The sequence below is a fragment of the Perissodus microlepis genome, chromosome 3, assembly GCF_051167445.1.
Source record: "Perissodus microlepis isolate ML-2025 ecotype Zambia chromosome 3, ASM5116744v1, whole genome shotgun sequence".
NCBI lineage: Eukaryota > Metazoa > Chordata > Actinopteri > Cichliformes > Cichlidae > Perissodus > Perissodus microlepis.
Genome location: NC_140463.1, coordinates 43,485,058 through 43,497,063, shown reverse-complemented (window position 1 = coordinate 43,497,063; position 12,006 = coordinate 43,485,058). Strand labels below are relative to the sequence as shown.

Here is a 12,006-nt window from a genome sequence, read left to right as displayed (position 1 = left end):
GACATTGAGGGGATATGCTGTTGTACAATAAAAATAATACAGTATCATTGGTAATATGTGATTATTTCATTATATTTTTTCCTCCCAAGTTGATGTTATTTCTTCACCTGGTCAGTGTTGATGGACTCATTATCGGTACTGCAACAAGCCACAAGAGGGCGACTGTGATATGTTAAGCTTCATACTTGTGAGGCCCTCATGTTGTCCATCACTGTCACATGCAATGTCATGGTTTGTAAAGAAAACTTAACCTTAACCTCAACAACACAACCTCAAGCGGAAAGTTGATGGAGAAAACCGCTGCTATAATGAAGACTGAACCGATATGTATTCATAGGGCAACTCTTAGAAACGCTGTACCTGTAAACCTCATTTGCAGTGAAACTGTTGCTGTTGCTGAAGAATATAAATTGAGCTACCACAACACCACAAAGTATTCAAGCCTCAAAGAGTCATATCTTGAACAGTCAGAGACCCATCAGAGAAAAAAAAATGATGCTTTGAAACTTAACTGAACTTCAACTGAACAAGAGAGGGAAAATAACCACGTCTCAGCAGGCTGCCTGGGTTTTCTCCAAGCACAACAAGCCATATACTGGCCTTGACGAGGCAGCTGTTTGACGTGAACTGATTGACATCCAGGCCACTAGTGACATGAAGGCTGCTCTCCAGAGATGTTCTGGTTCAGAATGACCAAGAGACCTGGACTCCACTATGTGCTATCAGCTATCTGAAAGCTTGAGCACCGTTTGGGTGGCTTGTCCCCAAGAGTATGACACACGTTGGCCATGTATGTGCTCACCATGTTTGGCTCAACATACACCTGTGAAGCTGCGTTCTCAAAAATTAACTTTATAAAATGCATTACAGGAATAGACTGTCAAGCCAGTCTTTGTCTATCTGTAATTCTCCTTTGGAGATGCCTTTGTGCAACCCGCCTCATCGCTCAGCCTCCATCTTCATCTCTACCACCACCAGCGTCTAGACTCTGAGAGGTCCGAGACGGGCTGTTGGACTTTAACCGGACTAACTAACTGGACTCTAAAATTCAAAATTCTGGACATCAATAAATCACGTTGCTTTCATTCTAATGATCTGTTCTTATTGAACTGCTTTCAGGGCAACAGTCGAACAAAGCCTGATCCACTGCTGCTTCCTTATTAAGCTGCCCAAATGAAATCATCAGAGCAAGTGTGTTATTGCCACCAGGTGTGCGAGCCTGAAGGTGGGAAACTCCTCTGGTCCTGACAATGCGCATTGGGACAAATTGGCTGATAGCGATCGCCTGCTGAGGCATGGGTGTGTCCTGAGGTGGTCTATCAGCTGTTAATGGACCTATTAAAAGGGAGCTGGCTGAGTACTAATGCCAGTATGAAAAAGAGGGACCTCCTGCCTGATTGTGAAGTGTGACGGCTCATTTGGAGACTTACCGGCAGCGTAACGTGGCAACCCAGTCCCCGACAGTAGGAGACAACGCGTGTGATTGACAGCACATTTGTAAGTTGTGTCTCCACTGTTGTTCACCAGGTGCAGCTGTGTTGGGAGAGGGTCGCCACGGCTATTAGCCATGCCAGCTTCCGGGACGATGGTTCTGGCCAATATTTGTTTACTTGCAGGGTGATGCCACAAGGGGAGCCGCAGTGGCATAGAGCGACAGACTCCAGTGCAGAGTGTGAGCTGGGCTGGGATGTGACGAGCCCAGTGGAGGGACGATTCGATTCAGTTTTATTTATATAGAGCCAAATCACAACAATATAGAAAAGCATTTGATCAGTGTAGTGAGGAAAAATCACTAAACCATTACGTGAGGTGAAAGATCAAGTCCATTATTATTTACCTTAATTGGAAAATCTTAATTTAAGGGTAAGTTAGACTTGGTTAGAGAGACAGATAAACATAATTTAAGCGGCAAACTTCCTTGTAGACTTTCAGCAAATGATGAATTGCTTGTTATGGGATCTCTGTCTGAAGAATGGATCCCAACATACAGAACTTAGAACACTTTTCAGAAACGCAACAATGTGCTGTGTATTAAGAGTTGTAGCTCACTGATTTATGTCATTTGGTCTTCCTTTTTTTTTTTTTTTTCTTTTCCCCAAGTCTTGTTGTCCAACTGATCCTGGTGCATGCAACACCTTCCTGTCCATCACTGAGTACTTAATTTCCCTCAGCAATGCTCACAGGATGGACCGTTCCTCCCTATCAATGATGTGTACAGCCTGATCATTGAAAGAGTGGCTAGTCCTGTTGGTGTAAAGAGACTGCAGAGTCCTGGCCTGAGGAGGCAGCTCTTACGTGTTGTGCCATACCTTTATGGCAATGGTCCTTGCACCTTGTATACTGTTTACTGTTTGTGCTGGGGAACCTGGTCCTTGGAAGGAAATATGTCTGTGAAGGTTCTGCACTCTCCACCAATTGCTCTTAGAACTGAAGAAGCTTCTTGGATGAGAGGTAACATCTTCAAGAAACCTAAAGAAGTCCAGACACTTTTCTTTCCAAGCTCCTTAGACTGGTCCTTGGAGTGGACCAAGTTTTGGAGTAATGTGTTTTACGGCTTGAAAGCCACAGAAACGCAGTGTTATGAGAAAACACATCTCAGATTCTCCTACTGATCACAAGATCCTCAAAAATGCAAGAAATAAAAAAAACTCTGGGCAGTGGTGGTCCTAACCTGTTTGGTGCCCCGGGCGAACACTCCCTCTGGATCCCTTTACCCCGAGTCCTACTGGAGCCTCATCGTCTCGTGTCTATATACTGTACTGTATGTAGCGGAGATGACAATAAAGTTTACTTTCGTTTTGTTGGTTTGTTTTTTATTTTGTTTTATTTTGCGAGTTGGTTATTAGATGCTGCTCCAGCCAGCCAGAGAATCTCCCGCCGCCCTGCCCTCTCCTCGCTGTGCTGCAAGCAGCAAGCGCACCTCGCAAACGGAGGGCGCCCTTACTCCCAGCAAATGGGCGATAGAAAACTGATCGGTGCCTATGCCATTCCCAATATGCACTGGCTGATGTTGGAGCAGCATGAGTACGAGCAATTTTTAATTTTTGAATTTTTTTTGCCGATGCCCGTGATGCCGCCCCCCCACCACGATGCCGCCCCGGGCAACCGCCTGTGTCGCCTGTATCAAAAACCACTACTGACTCTGGGTCCAAGACGCCCATGATGCCATCTTATGGATAATGACTAAAATTAGTTTTTAAACTGCTGTGATGTTTTCTGAGGTTTTGGTACCAGACAATATGTCCAATCACCTTTCAGACAGACAGGTTCTCTATGAGCCTTATTTATTTTGGCTACACTCCAGTGAGAAGCAACATGATGGGACCATCTGCAGGTAGCCGATAGAGAAATGTTAATTCAAAATGATCAAAATCACCCACATTACAGTGTATTCAGTGTGACAGAGTACAGTGTGTGGTGTTTTCTTTTTTTTTTTTTTCAGGAGTGTGGGAAAATGAAACCGATGACGAAAAATTCCGTCCACTGTCATCACCAGGAAGAGCTTTAAACAGACCTTTTGAATTTTTAAAAATATTTTGCTATGCACTCTTCACATTTGTGCTCTGCCAGCTTTTGTTACCTTCTGTGGAGTCCAACCCCAAAGAGATAATTTTTCAGTTTGCCAGGATCATCTTTATTATCATCATAGAATCTAGGCGTCCATAACAACAATTTTTAAAAAATCCTTTTACACACACACACACACACACACACACAGAGCAAAGAATTGTAGGCATTAATGTTCTAGTTATGGCATAAACACAATTTAGGGAATGTCTGTAAAATATTTATGTGTATTTAGATTTCAGTGGATTATTAGTTATGATACAGCTGCGGGTGTAGTTAGCTGAATCTACAGGTATAACTGTAGATTAATAAAACTTTTGCTAGCTCTAAAAGGTCTTAACAACATTCAATAATATGTTACAGGAAATGCCTCCATTTTCTAAACACTGCTCTACAAGATCAATAAAGGAGACAAAACTTTATGAATTTTAAATGTTTACATTTTACACAAATTCTCTTCAAGGTAAACACATTTAAGAGCCCTTAAATATCAGTGGCATGACAAGGCTCCACAGTCTCAGACTCAGAGGTCGAAACAGAAATCCAGTCTAAAAGAAACGGTTCAGATTTGATTTGATTTATTTTTAGCTGAGAAGGGTGCAGCTAATATTAAACAATTCCTAATTCAGTACTTACTCTGGCTGCAGGGAAGTAAAGCTGGTATCCAGATGAAGCTCCTCATTGTGTGCGTTGCCTCACTGCTATGACACTTGAGATCTTCTGTCTTTTGCTTTAAAGAGGTGGAGTACTGTACATGTTTATTTCTTCATTCAAAGCGGGTACATAAGAAATGTTTGAGCAGAAACGTCTTGATGCATTCTCAATCATCCAGGAAAGTAAATCTCCAAAAGTTGATTCTGTTCATCTGGACGTAGCGTTTTGTGGGAGAAACGTTTCGTCACTCATGGTCATGAGAATTTGCATAATTAAGATTAAAGGTGAAAGTTAATTTTCCTACATAGATAATTTGGCATTACCTCCACAAAATGTCACCAAAGCGCTGTGATGAAACATATTTTATCACATATTTTTGTTAATTTGGGTCTCATTTAGTTAGAAATGTTTATTTATCAGATGGACATAAATGATTAATATGAGCTTTTCTTGACCCTTAGCTGTTGTTCTACGTTTTGACTAGATGGCCTCAACAGGAAAGAGGTTCTCTTACGCAGCCAGGTTAAAGGAAACCTACAGATTGAGGTATAAACTAGAGGGCCAAAGACGCTGACTTTAGCATCAAATTACATTAAACATTTTCTTTTTGTATGCTGTTGGATAGGTTAACAGATGCATGCCTTACTCAAGTCTGTACACATTTTGCAGGACAAACAGATGACTATGACTGAGAAAGCAACACATGTACAACTGGTTATGGCTTTATCTGATGATGTAGCTGCTGCAGAGTAAATTGTGAAAGTTAGACACAGGAAATGTGGCTGAATACTCTTTCCTGTTTAGAATACAGCATACATCAGACTGTGAGTAAGCTGAATATCTTCTGTATGCCATTAGTAACCTGCTCAGCTTACAAACGATTTCCTTTACAATACTGTGTGAAAGTCTTGTTCACATTTGTTTTAATGAAACAAATGGAAACATAAAGTGGGGGGAAATGTATATAAGGCAAACACAAGAGATACTCAAGAAGAGTTTGTCCAGTTTTAGCAAGCTTGAAAGCCAATATTTGGTATAATTACTTCTATTCTTCAACACAGCCTGCAATCTGTTGGGCAGCTTTCTTGTAGTCACGAGGAATAATTTTCCAGCCTTCCTGAACGATATTCAGAACTCTTCTTTGGATGTTTACCATTTTTTGTACCCACACTTCTTCAACAATGTTAAACTTTGGGGAGGCCAAATGATGATAGGTAGGGTTCCAGTTTATGTGTTTGTTTGTTTTTTTTTTTTAAATCCAGGCATGCTTTTACTGCATCAGCAGTGTATTTGGGACCATTATCATATGTTTGGCAACTGCTTTATTTTTGAGGATAAATAAATGTGCCAGTCAAACACTTTTCAGATTGTATCGCGTGGCAGATCATTTTGTGAACTGGTGCCAGCAGAGCTACCTCCAGATCAACACTGGAAAAACCAAGGAGCTGGTGGTAGACTTCCGCAGGCACAAACATCCTCCACTGCAACCACTAAACATCCAAGGCACGGACATTGAGAGTGTGGATAGCTGCAGGTGGCTCAGGTCTTTTGGAGTGAAGGGCCCACACCTGAAGACCTTCTATGACTCTGTGGTGGCCTCAGCCATATTTCACGGTGTGGTCTGCTGGGCAGCAGCATCTTTGCTGGGGACAGGAAGAGACTGAACAAGCTGATTCGGAGGGCCAACTCTAAGAGCCCCCTGGAGCCAGTATAGGTTGTGAGTGACAGGATAATGGTGGCTAAGCTGTCATCCCCATTGGACAACATCTCCCACCCCATGCAGGAGACTCTGACAGCACTGAGCAGCTCTTTCAGTGGCAGGCCCACAGTATGCGAGGGAGAGAGTTTGGAAGTCTTTCCTTACAGCTTCTCTAAAATGTACAACAGCAGTGAATGCACACATGTCAAAACACACATGTGCAGACACTAAGGTCCGTACATATTTTTGCAATATTCAATTTTAGACTTGGCATGTTTTCTTTTGTCCTTCACTTGTCCAGTTTCCTCAAATTTTTAAGGAGACACTGCACACCATACTGTGTTATACTAGTTTTTTTTTGCTCAACCTCTTCGGGAATCACCTTGTTGGTGCAAAAATACAATTGTGCGTTATCTTAGGCATTTTTCACAGTTTCAAATAAAGTATCACAAGATAAATTGTAAAATTGGTTCTTGAAACGCTGTAGGTTAGAGTGGCCATAAAAAATCTGCACAGTCTTATTTGAAATGTATCTGCCACCCAACAGTAGTGGTTAAGATAATCACAACATGAATATCTGACAGCTAGATGCAAATGTCCACGTTTGGGCAGTTCATTTCATCTTTCACATCTTTCATCTGTCACAAGTAATTAGATGCTATGGTTAATACTACATAAATTAGAATGAATCAATAGTTTGGGTCATAATAACTGGGCCATACAAGCAAACATAGATACATGGAAAAGTAAACTAAACAGGATTACCCCCATAAAATGGTCTGGAGATGCTGTAGCAACACCTATACTGCTACCAGTAAAGAAAGGACACTAGCAAAAAGCAAAACTAGACAAAAATTAGTCCAGAGGGACAAGGAGAAGGGGACAACCTGCAGCCACTACCTGCAAATCCATTCCCTTTTTAGTGGTTGTGTTGTCTTATTCATTTACATCAAAAGAGATCAAATTGATTCACAATTATTTATGCTTCCCATATCGACAGAATGATATCCCTGAGGTTTAAAAGTGCATGTTAAATCACTGCACAAACGCTTACAATTTGTTAAAATGATACATATTGCAAGCCTTGCAAATCTGAAGAAAAAACAAACAAACTAGGCTATACATTTGAACTGTTACTGTTAATGGGAACCATCATAATGCTAATGTACTTGATCTGTTCAGTCTGTATCAAGTAGTGAATACTTCCTGTCAGCCTGTGCAGAGTGTTTTCACAAGTTCTAAAGGCGCTCATATTTGTCATAACTATGTATGTCAAGCAACTACTGACTCTGTTGTGGTTAACGGTCAGCAGTTGCCAACACAGCTTTGAGAAGATGGGCATGAAAAACAAGTTGTGAACTTGTCATTATCAGCTTATTATTCTTTTGGAATTTAGCAGAGGCCTTTTCTAGGCATGTCAAATATATTTCTATGCAGTATGATTGGATTATCTTTTTTTTTTTTTATTCACACAATCCCTTATTGTTTGTTAGGAAACAGGCACATGAGTTCCTCTGCCTTTACTAACATAGTAAGCTGTTGTGAAACTATACGAAACACCAGAAGATTTAAGATGATAAAAGGCCTTTATATTTGTACTGATATTTAAGATTGATTACAGATAAAAGAATTCTGAGAACAAGACCAAAATAACTGTACAAATGCTCACTGTACCATAACACTGTCCCATCTTTCTGTGCCATGATATCAATATAGACTTGTTAATACTGAATTAAAGCCAAATGGCAACATCCAGGACTAAAAAAAATGAATCCTGTTTAGAAGTGCAGTACCTCCAATGGCCACCTGAGGCTGGCAACAAAGATTTGTCAATCCCCACAGATTTCCATTTTAACATGCCAAACTAACACACTAAAAAAAAATGCTTACAAAAAAACATATGGCATGACAAAATACCTTCATAAACTCTTGATATCATATTGTATAATATGAAGCAATGTTGGATTAACGCAGACAGAAATACATTCATTCCTGTTACTTTTGGTCAAAATATTTCCTCTTGCACTGATAACTTTTTTAAAATAGTGGCTATTACTAATATCAATTCAGTTTCATACAGCTGTACATCTCAACAGCAGTTGCCTCAGAGTGCTTTCTGCTGTAAGGTAAAGACCCTACAATAATACAGAGAAAAACCCCAACAATGACAAGATGAGCAAACTCCCTTTTAACAAAAAGAAGCCTCCAACAGGAAGAGCCATCTGCTGTAACCCTAGGACAAAAACACAATAAAGATGTGATTGTGATTTCACAGCTCTATAGTCAGTATGACAATATAAATAGATGACGCATCCACCAAACAAACATCAGCAGATCAATAATGACACCTCGGTTCCATGAAGTGCTTGGTCACTTTCTGAGTCTATCGAGTAGATGAATAAATAACATCTGGTTTCACTTCTGTGGCTGATGCAGGCCTGTGAGGACTTTCTGTGTTTGGATGAAATGTCACAGCTGCATAGTGCAGGTGCTCTGAGCTCTGCCTCTGTGAATAAGAGAACTGTCAGTCTCACAGCTGAGTAAAACACTACTAACATTAACTGATAAAGAGTGTGAAGGACACAAAATGAAACACTTCACCTCTTCTTGTTGTAGATTCTTTCCTTCAGTGTGAACTACGGCAAAAAGTACAATTTATGAGGTTGGTTGAATTATAAGGTTAAAAATATTCCAGTTGAAGAACTTTTAAAATAGAAAATAGTTGTTCTTCCTTTTTAAGTGTAATCATAAAAGACATGTAAAAATCTGTTACAATAAAAATACCTTTCTGAAGCTTTTTGATTTTAACAGCCAGACATATGATGACTGTGATGAGGAAAACAGTCAGAACACCGAGGATCACACTCATCACATTTGGTAATCCGATAAAAGTGTCTGTGACAAAGAGAGATTATAATAAATGAAATGACAGCAACTGCAGTTTATTAAATGTGTGGTTCAGAATCTAACATCTTAAACTTTGACTCTTATTTTCATGAAATTCAATAAAACCAAATGAAGAGGTCATCCTTACCTTGGACCACTAAATCTGTTGCTTCAACAATAACTGGACTGCTCTGTATTTTAAATCCACAGAAATAAAGTCCAGAGTCCAATAAATCCACTTGTTTAATTTTGAGAAACACAGTGGATAAATTAGTGCTCGTTTCAAATTTTCCATTTTGAAATCCAGCGCAGAATGAAGCAGGTTCATGAGGTTCGAACATGGAGGCGATACAGGTGAGTTTGGCTCTCTTGGTCACTCTGAACCAGAGTATTTGTGAGTGAGAACTGGAAAAGTTGGAGCACAGCAGCGTGACTTCTTTTCCAGACTGAACCTCCAAAGGTTGTGATACAGGGATCCAACCTGAAAAACAAAAGAAAATAAACAAACACAAACACGAAGCAACAGAATCTTAATCAACAGAATCAGCTGGTTCTGTGGAGTAAATGAGTTGCTGTACTTACTGAGGCTGCAGACAAGTAAAACTGTTAGAGAGTCTAGGTTCCTCATTGTGCACATGATGTCCCTGAAATAGTGCTCTACAAGTTCTTATAGGGTGATCTGAAGAGGTGTGGTTTTTGGTATCTGTATGTGCTGTACAATACATGTGTGAAAGAATAATCACGCCCCCCAGAAAGTTTAACAGTGAACCAAGAGACAACGATTGTGATTGTTCGCATGTAGACTCTCAAACCACTGTTGAAATAGTTTATCAAATCTGCTCATTAAAAACAAACCTCTCAGAGAGTCCCAGTACAACTTCACATTAACACTCTTGGAACTGGGGTTACAGATGACCTTGAAGGATACAGGAACCAAAGCGATCCTGACAGGCTTGAGGTTTTGTCTGTCTCCCTCTCCCTCTCTCTCTGAAAGCCATCTCTCCAAGGCCTGATTTACATATTTCTGGAGGATCTTTGTGGCTGACCTTATGCTGGCTATGTGTTAATTATTTTGTGATTGTTTCCTGGCATTTTATACCAGTCGATAGAAAAAAATAAAATGCTGGGACTTTTCCCCTCCTGGCTCCCCACTTTCAGTTTATTTTAGGGGTGTTACTCTGTCACTGCTATATTCAAAAACTGCAGTGAAGAAGTAGCCAAAAATGCACAGGAAGTGTGGACAGTACTGAACACGCTGCAGTAGCTGCAGGCTGCAGGCTGCATCAACCTGGTGTGGATTTGTGGACTTGGATTGATGCCGCCTTCTGAACTATAAATCCCCAGTAATTCTCGGGTGGAGCTGTGGGCAATCATTCCTTGTTCCTTTTTCTGAAGGTTGTTATTTCTCACCATGGTGGCAAGCAGGCCCCATTTGAAACATGCTAATGCTAGTGCTGTTTGCCAGTAACTTTGTCAGCCTCCTGGTTCTCCTGAGGATTTTCACAACCACTGCTAGCTATTCTTACCTAAACCTTCCAGCTGATTTCTGAACCTGAAAAGGAAAGTACTTCCCAGTAATTTACCTGCTTGCCCATTCTCCTGCATTGCACTCTGAGCAGCGGCATTTCGTCTGCTTGCCAGTTACTCCAGATTCTCTGATTAAAAAGCAAACAAGTAAGGCCTCAGAACCAAATCACAAATAGTTCAAGAACATTTTGAACTCACCTTGACCATTCGTAACATCTCTTCTCTGGAGGAGCTCTGCGTTTCATTCCTGTTGGGTAATAAATTTATTCAAGCCACTTCCCTATTCCCATTAAACTCATTCTTTCTTGTAAATAAGACTTGTGACAGTGCAGTTGGTCTGAGTGTTTTCTTAGTCCAATAAACATGACAGTCAGGTTTACACATTTCATTAGATTAGATTAGATTAGATTAGATTAGATAAACTTTATTAATCCCTCAGGTGGGCTCCTCTGGGAAATTCGGTTTCCAAATAGCACAGGACGTGTAGAACAGAGGAATTTTTTTGGACTGCATACAGTCCCACTGCAAACCTCGTCTCTCACAGTATCAGGAAGTCATCTGACTGGTCCCAAAGTCAGGGTCATAAAAATCGGAGACTTCATCATAAAAACTCAGAATGTGAAATGACTGGAATCTACAGAAGATTTATAAAGGCACACTATTACAGTAAGCTCATTCTAACAGTACAGATCATCCTCAGACCCAGTTATCACAATAAATCCACATTATCATGAACAATAAGCCAATATTCAGCAGTCTGGCAGGCAGGAAGTGGACCTGAATGTAGAATTTAAGAGGCTGAACATAAACTTAAAAAGGACAGAAAGAGACACAGACAATAAGCACTCACGAGATAACAAGGGGAAACAGGTGGGAGCACAGCTGAGGGAAGCTAGCATAATGACTCAAGGGGAAGTAAAACTAAACACAAACTAAGACAGGGCAACAGTCAGTAAAATAAAACAGTAAGTGAGACATAACTGAATGGAGAGATGAAACTGATTAACCGATAACTAAATGGGGAAACGTGAAAGACACCCACAGGGAGACAAAACCGAAGCCGGGACAAGACTGAATGAACAGAATAGAAAACAAAAGAGAATTAACAAAGCTGTAAGCAACTTTTATAATCAAACCCTTTTCTGGATTACTTACAACCCCCCTCTGTCTACATAAAAGTTAAACTGTGAGCTTCAGTTTAACAGTATTGTACTGTAGGGAGTAGTGTGTTGCTACAAAAAATGGCAAGAAAAATGAAATTAACAGTGGACCAATTCCTTTCTGTGCCTCACTCATGTATTGAGCCATGTGCCTGTTCATCTTTGCCACTATGATGCCTGACAAGTACTGAGGGAGGTTATTGGCTGGTAATTGGACGGGAAGTGGCTCTTTCAGTTCTTGTGCTGTTCTCATATTGTTCTACTTCCACTGAGAGAACACCTTGGACAGTACAGCTGTCTTCAATCTCTCTGGTATGCCTCTGTCAAGTGGCTGCCCAAGGCAGGGAGTCTTTGCTTGGCAGTTTCCAAAGCCTCAGGTATGGGCAGCTTGCTGTACTTCTTAGGCACCTTCTTTATCGCACCTTTCTGCAGCTCTGATAGTTGGCTAACTTGCTACCTTGATCTCCTTCTCTATGGAGGGTACTGCTCCTTGTGGCTGTTCATTAATGTGAG

General features: G+C 40.6%; 1 protein-coding gene across 1 annotated transcript; it reads right to left on the bottom strand.

Moving 5' to 3' along the window:
- Positions 1–8,450: 8,450 nt before the first annotated feature.
- LOC146391633 (uncharacterized) lies at positions 8,451–9,434 on the bottom strand. The gene is made up of 5 exons (XM_084922883.1): positions 9,389–9,434; positions 8,955–9,287; positions 8,705–8,815; positions 8,522–8,556; positions 8,451–8,456 (listed from the first exon to the last, which is right to left on the bottom strand). Exons 1-5 carry the CDS (start codon positions 9,432–9,434, stop codon positions 8,451–8,453), a joined length of 531 nt encoding a protein of 176 aa, XP_084779009.1.
- Positions 9,435–12,006: the final 2,572 nt, after the last annotated feature.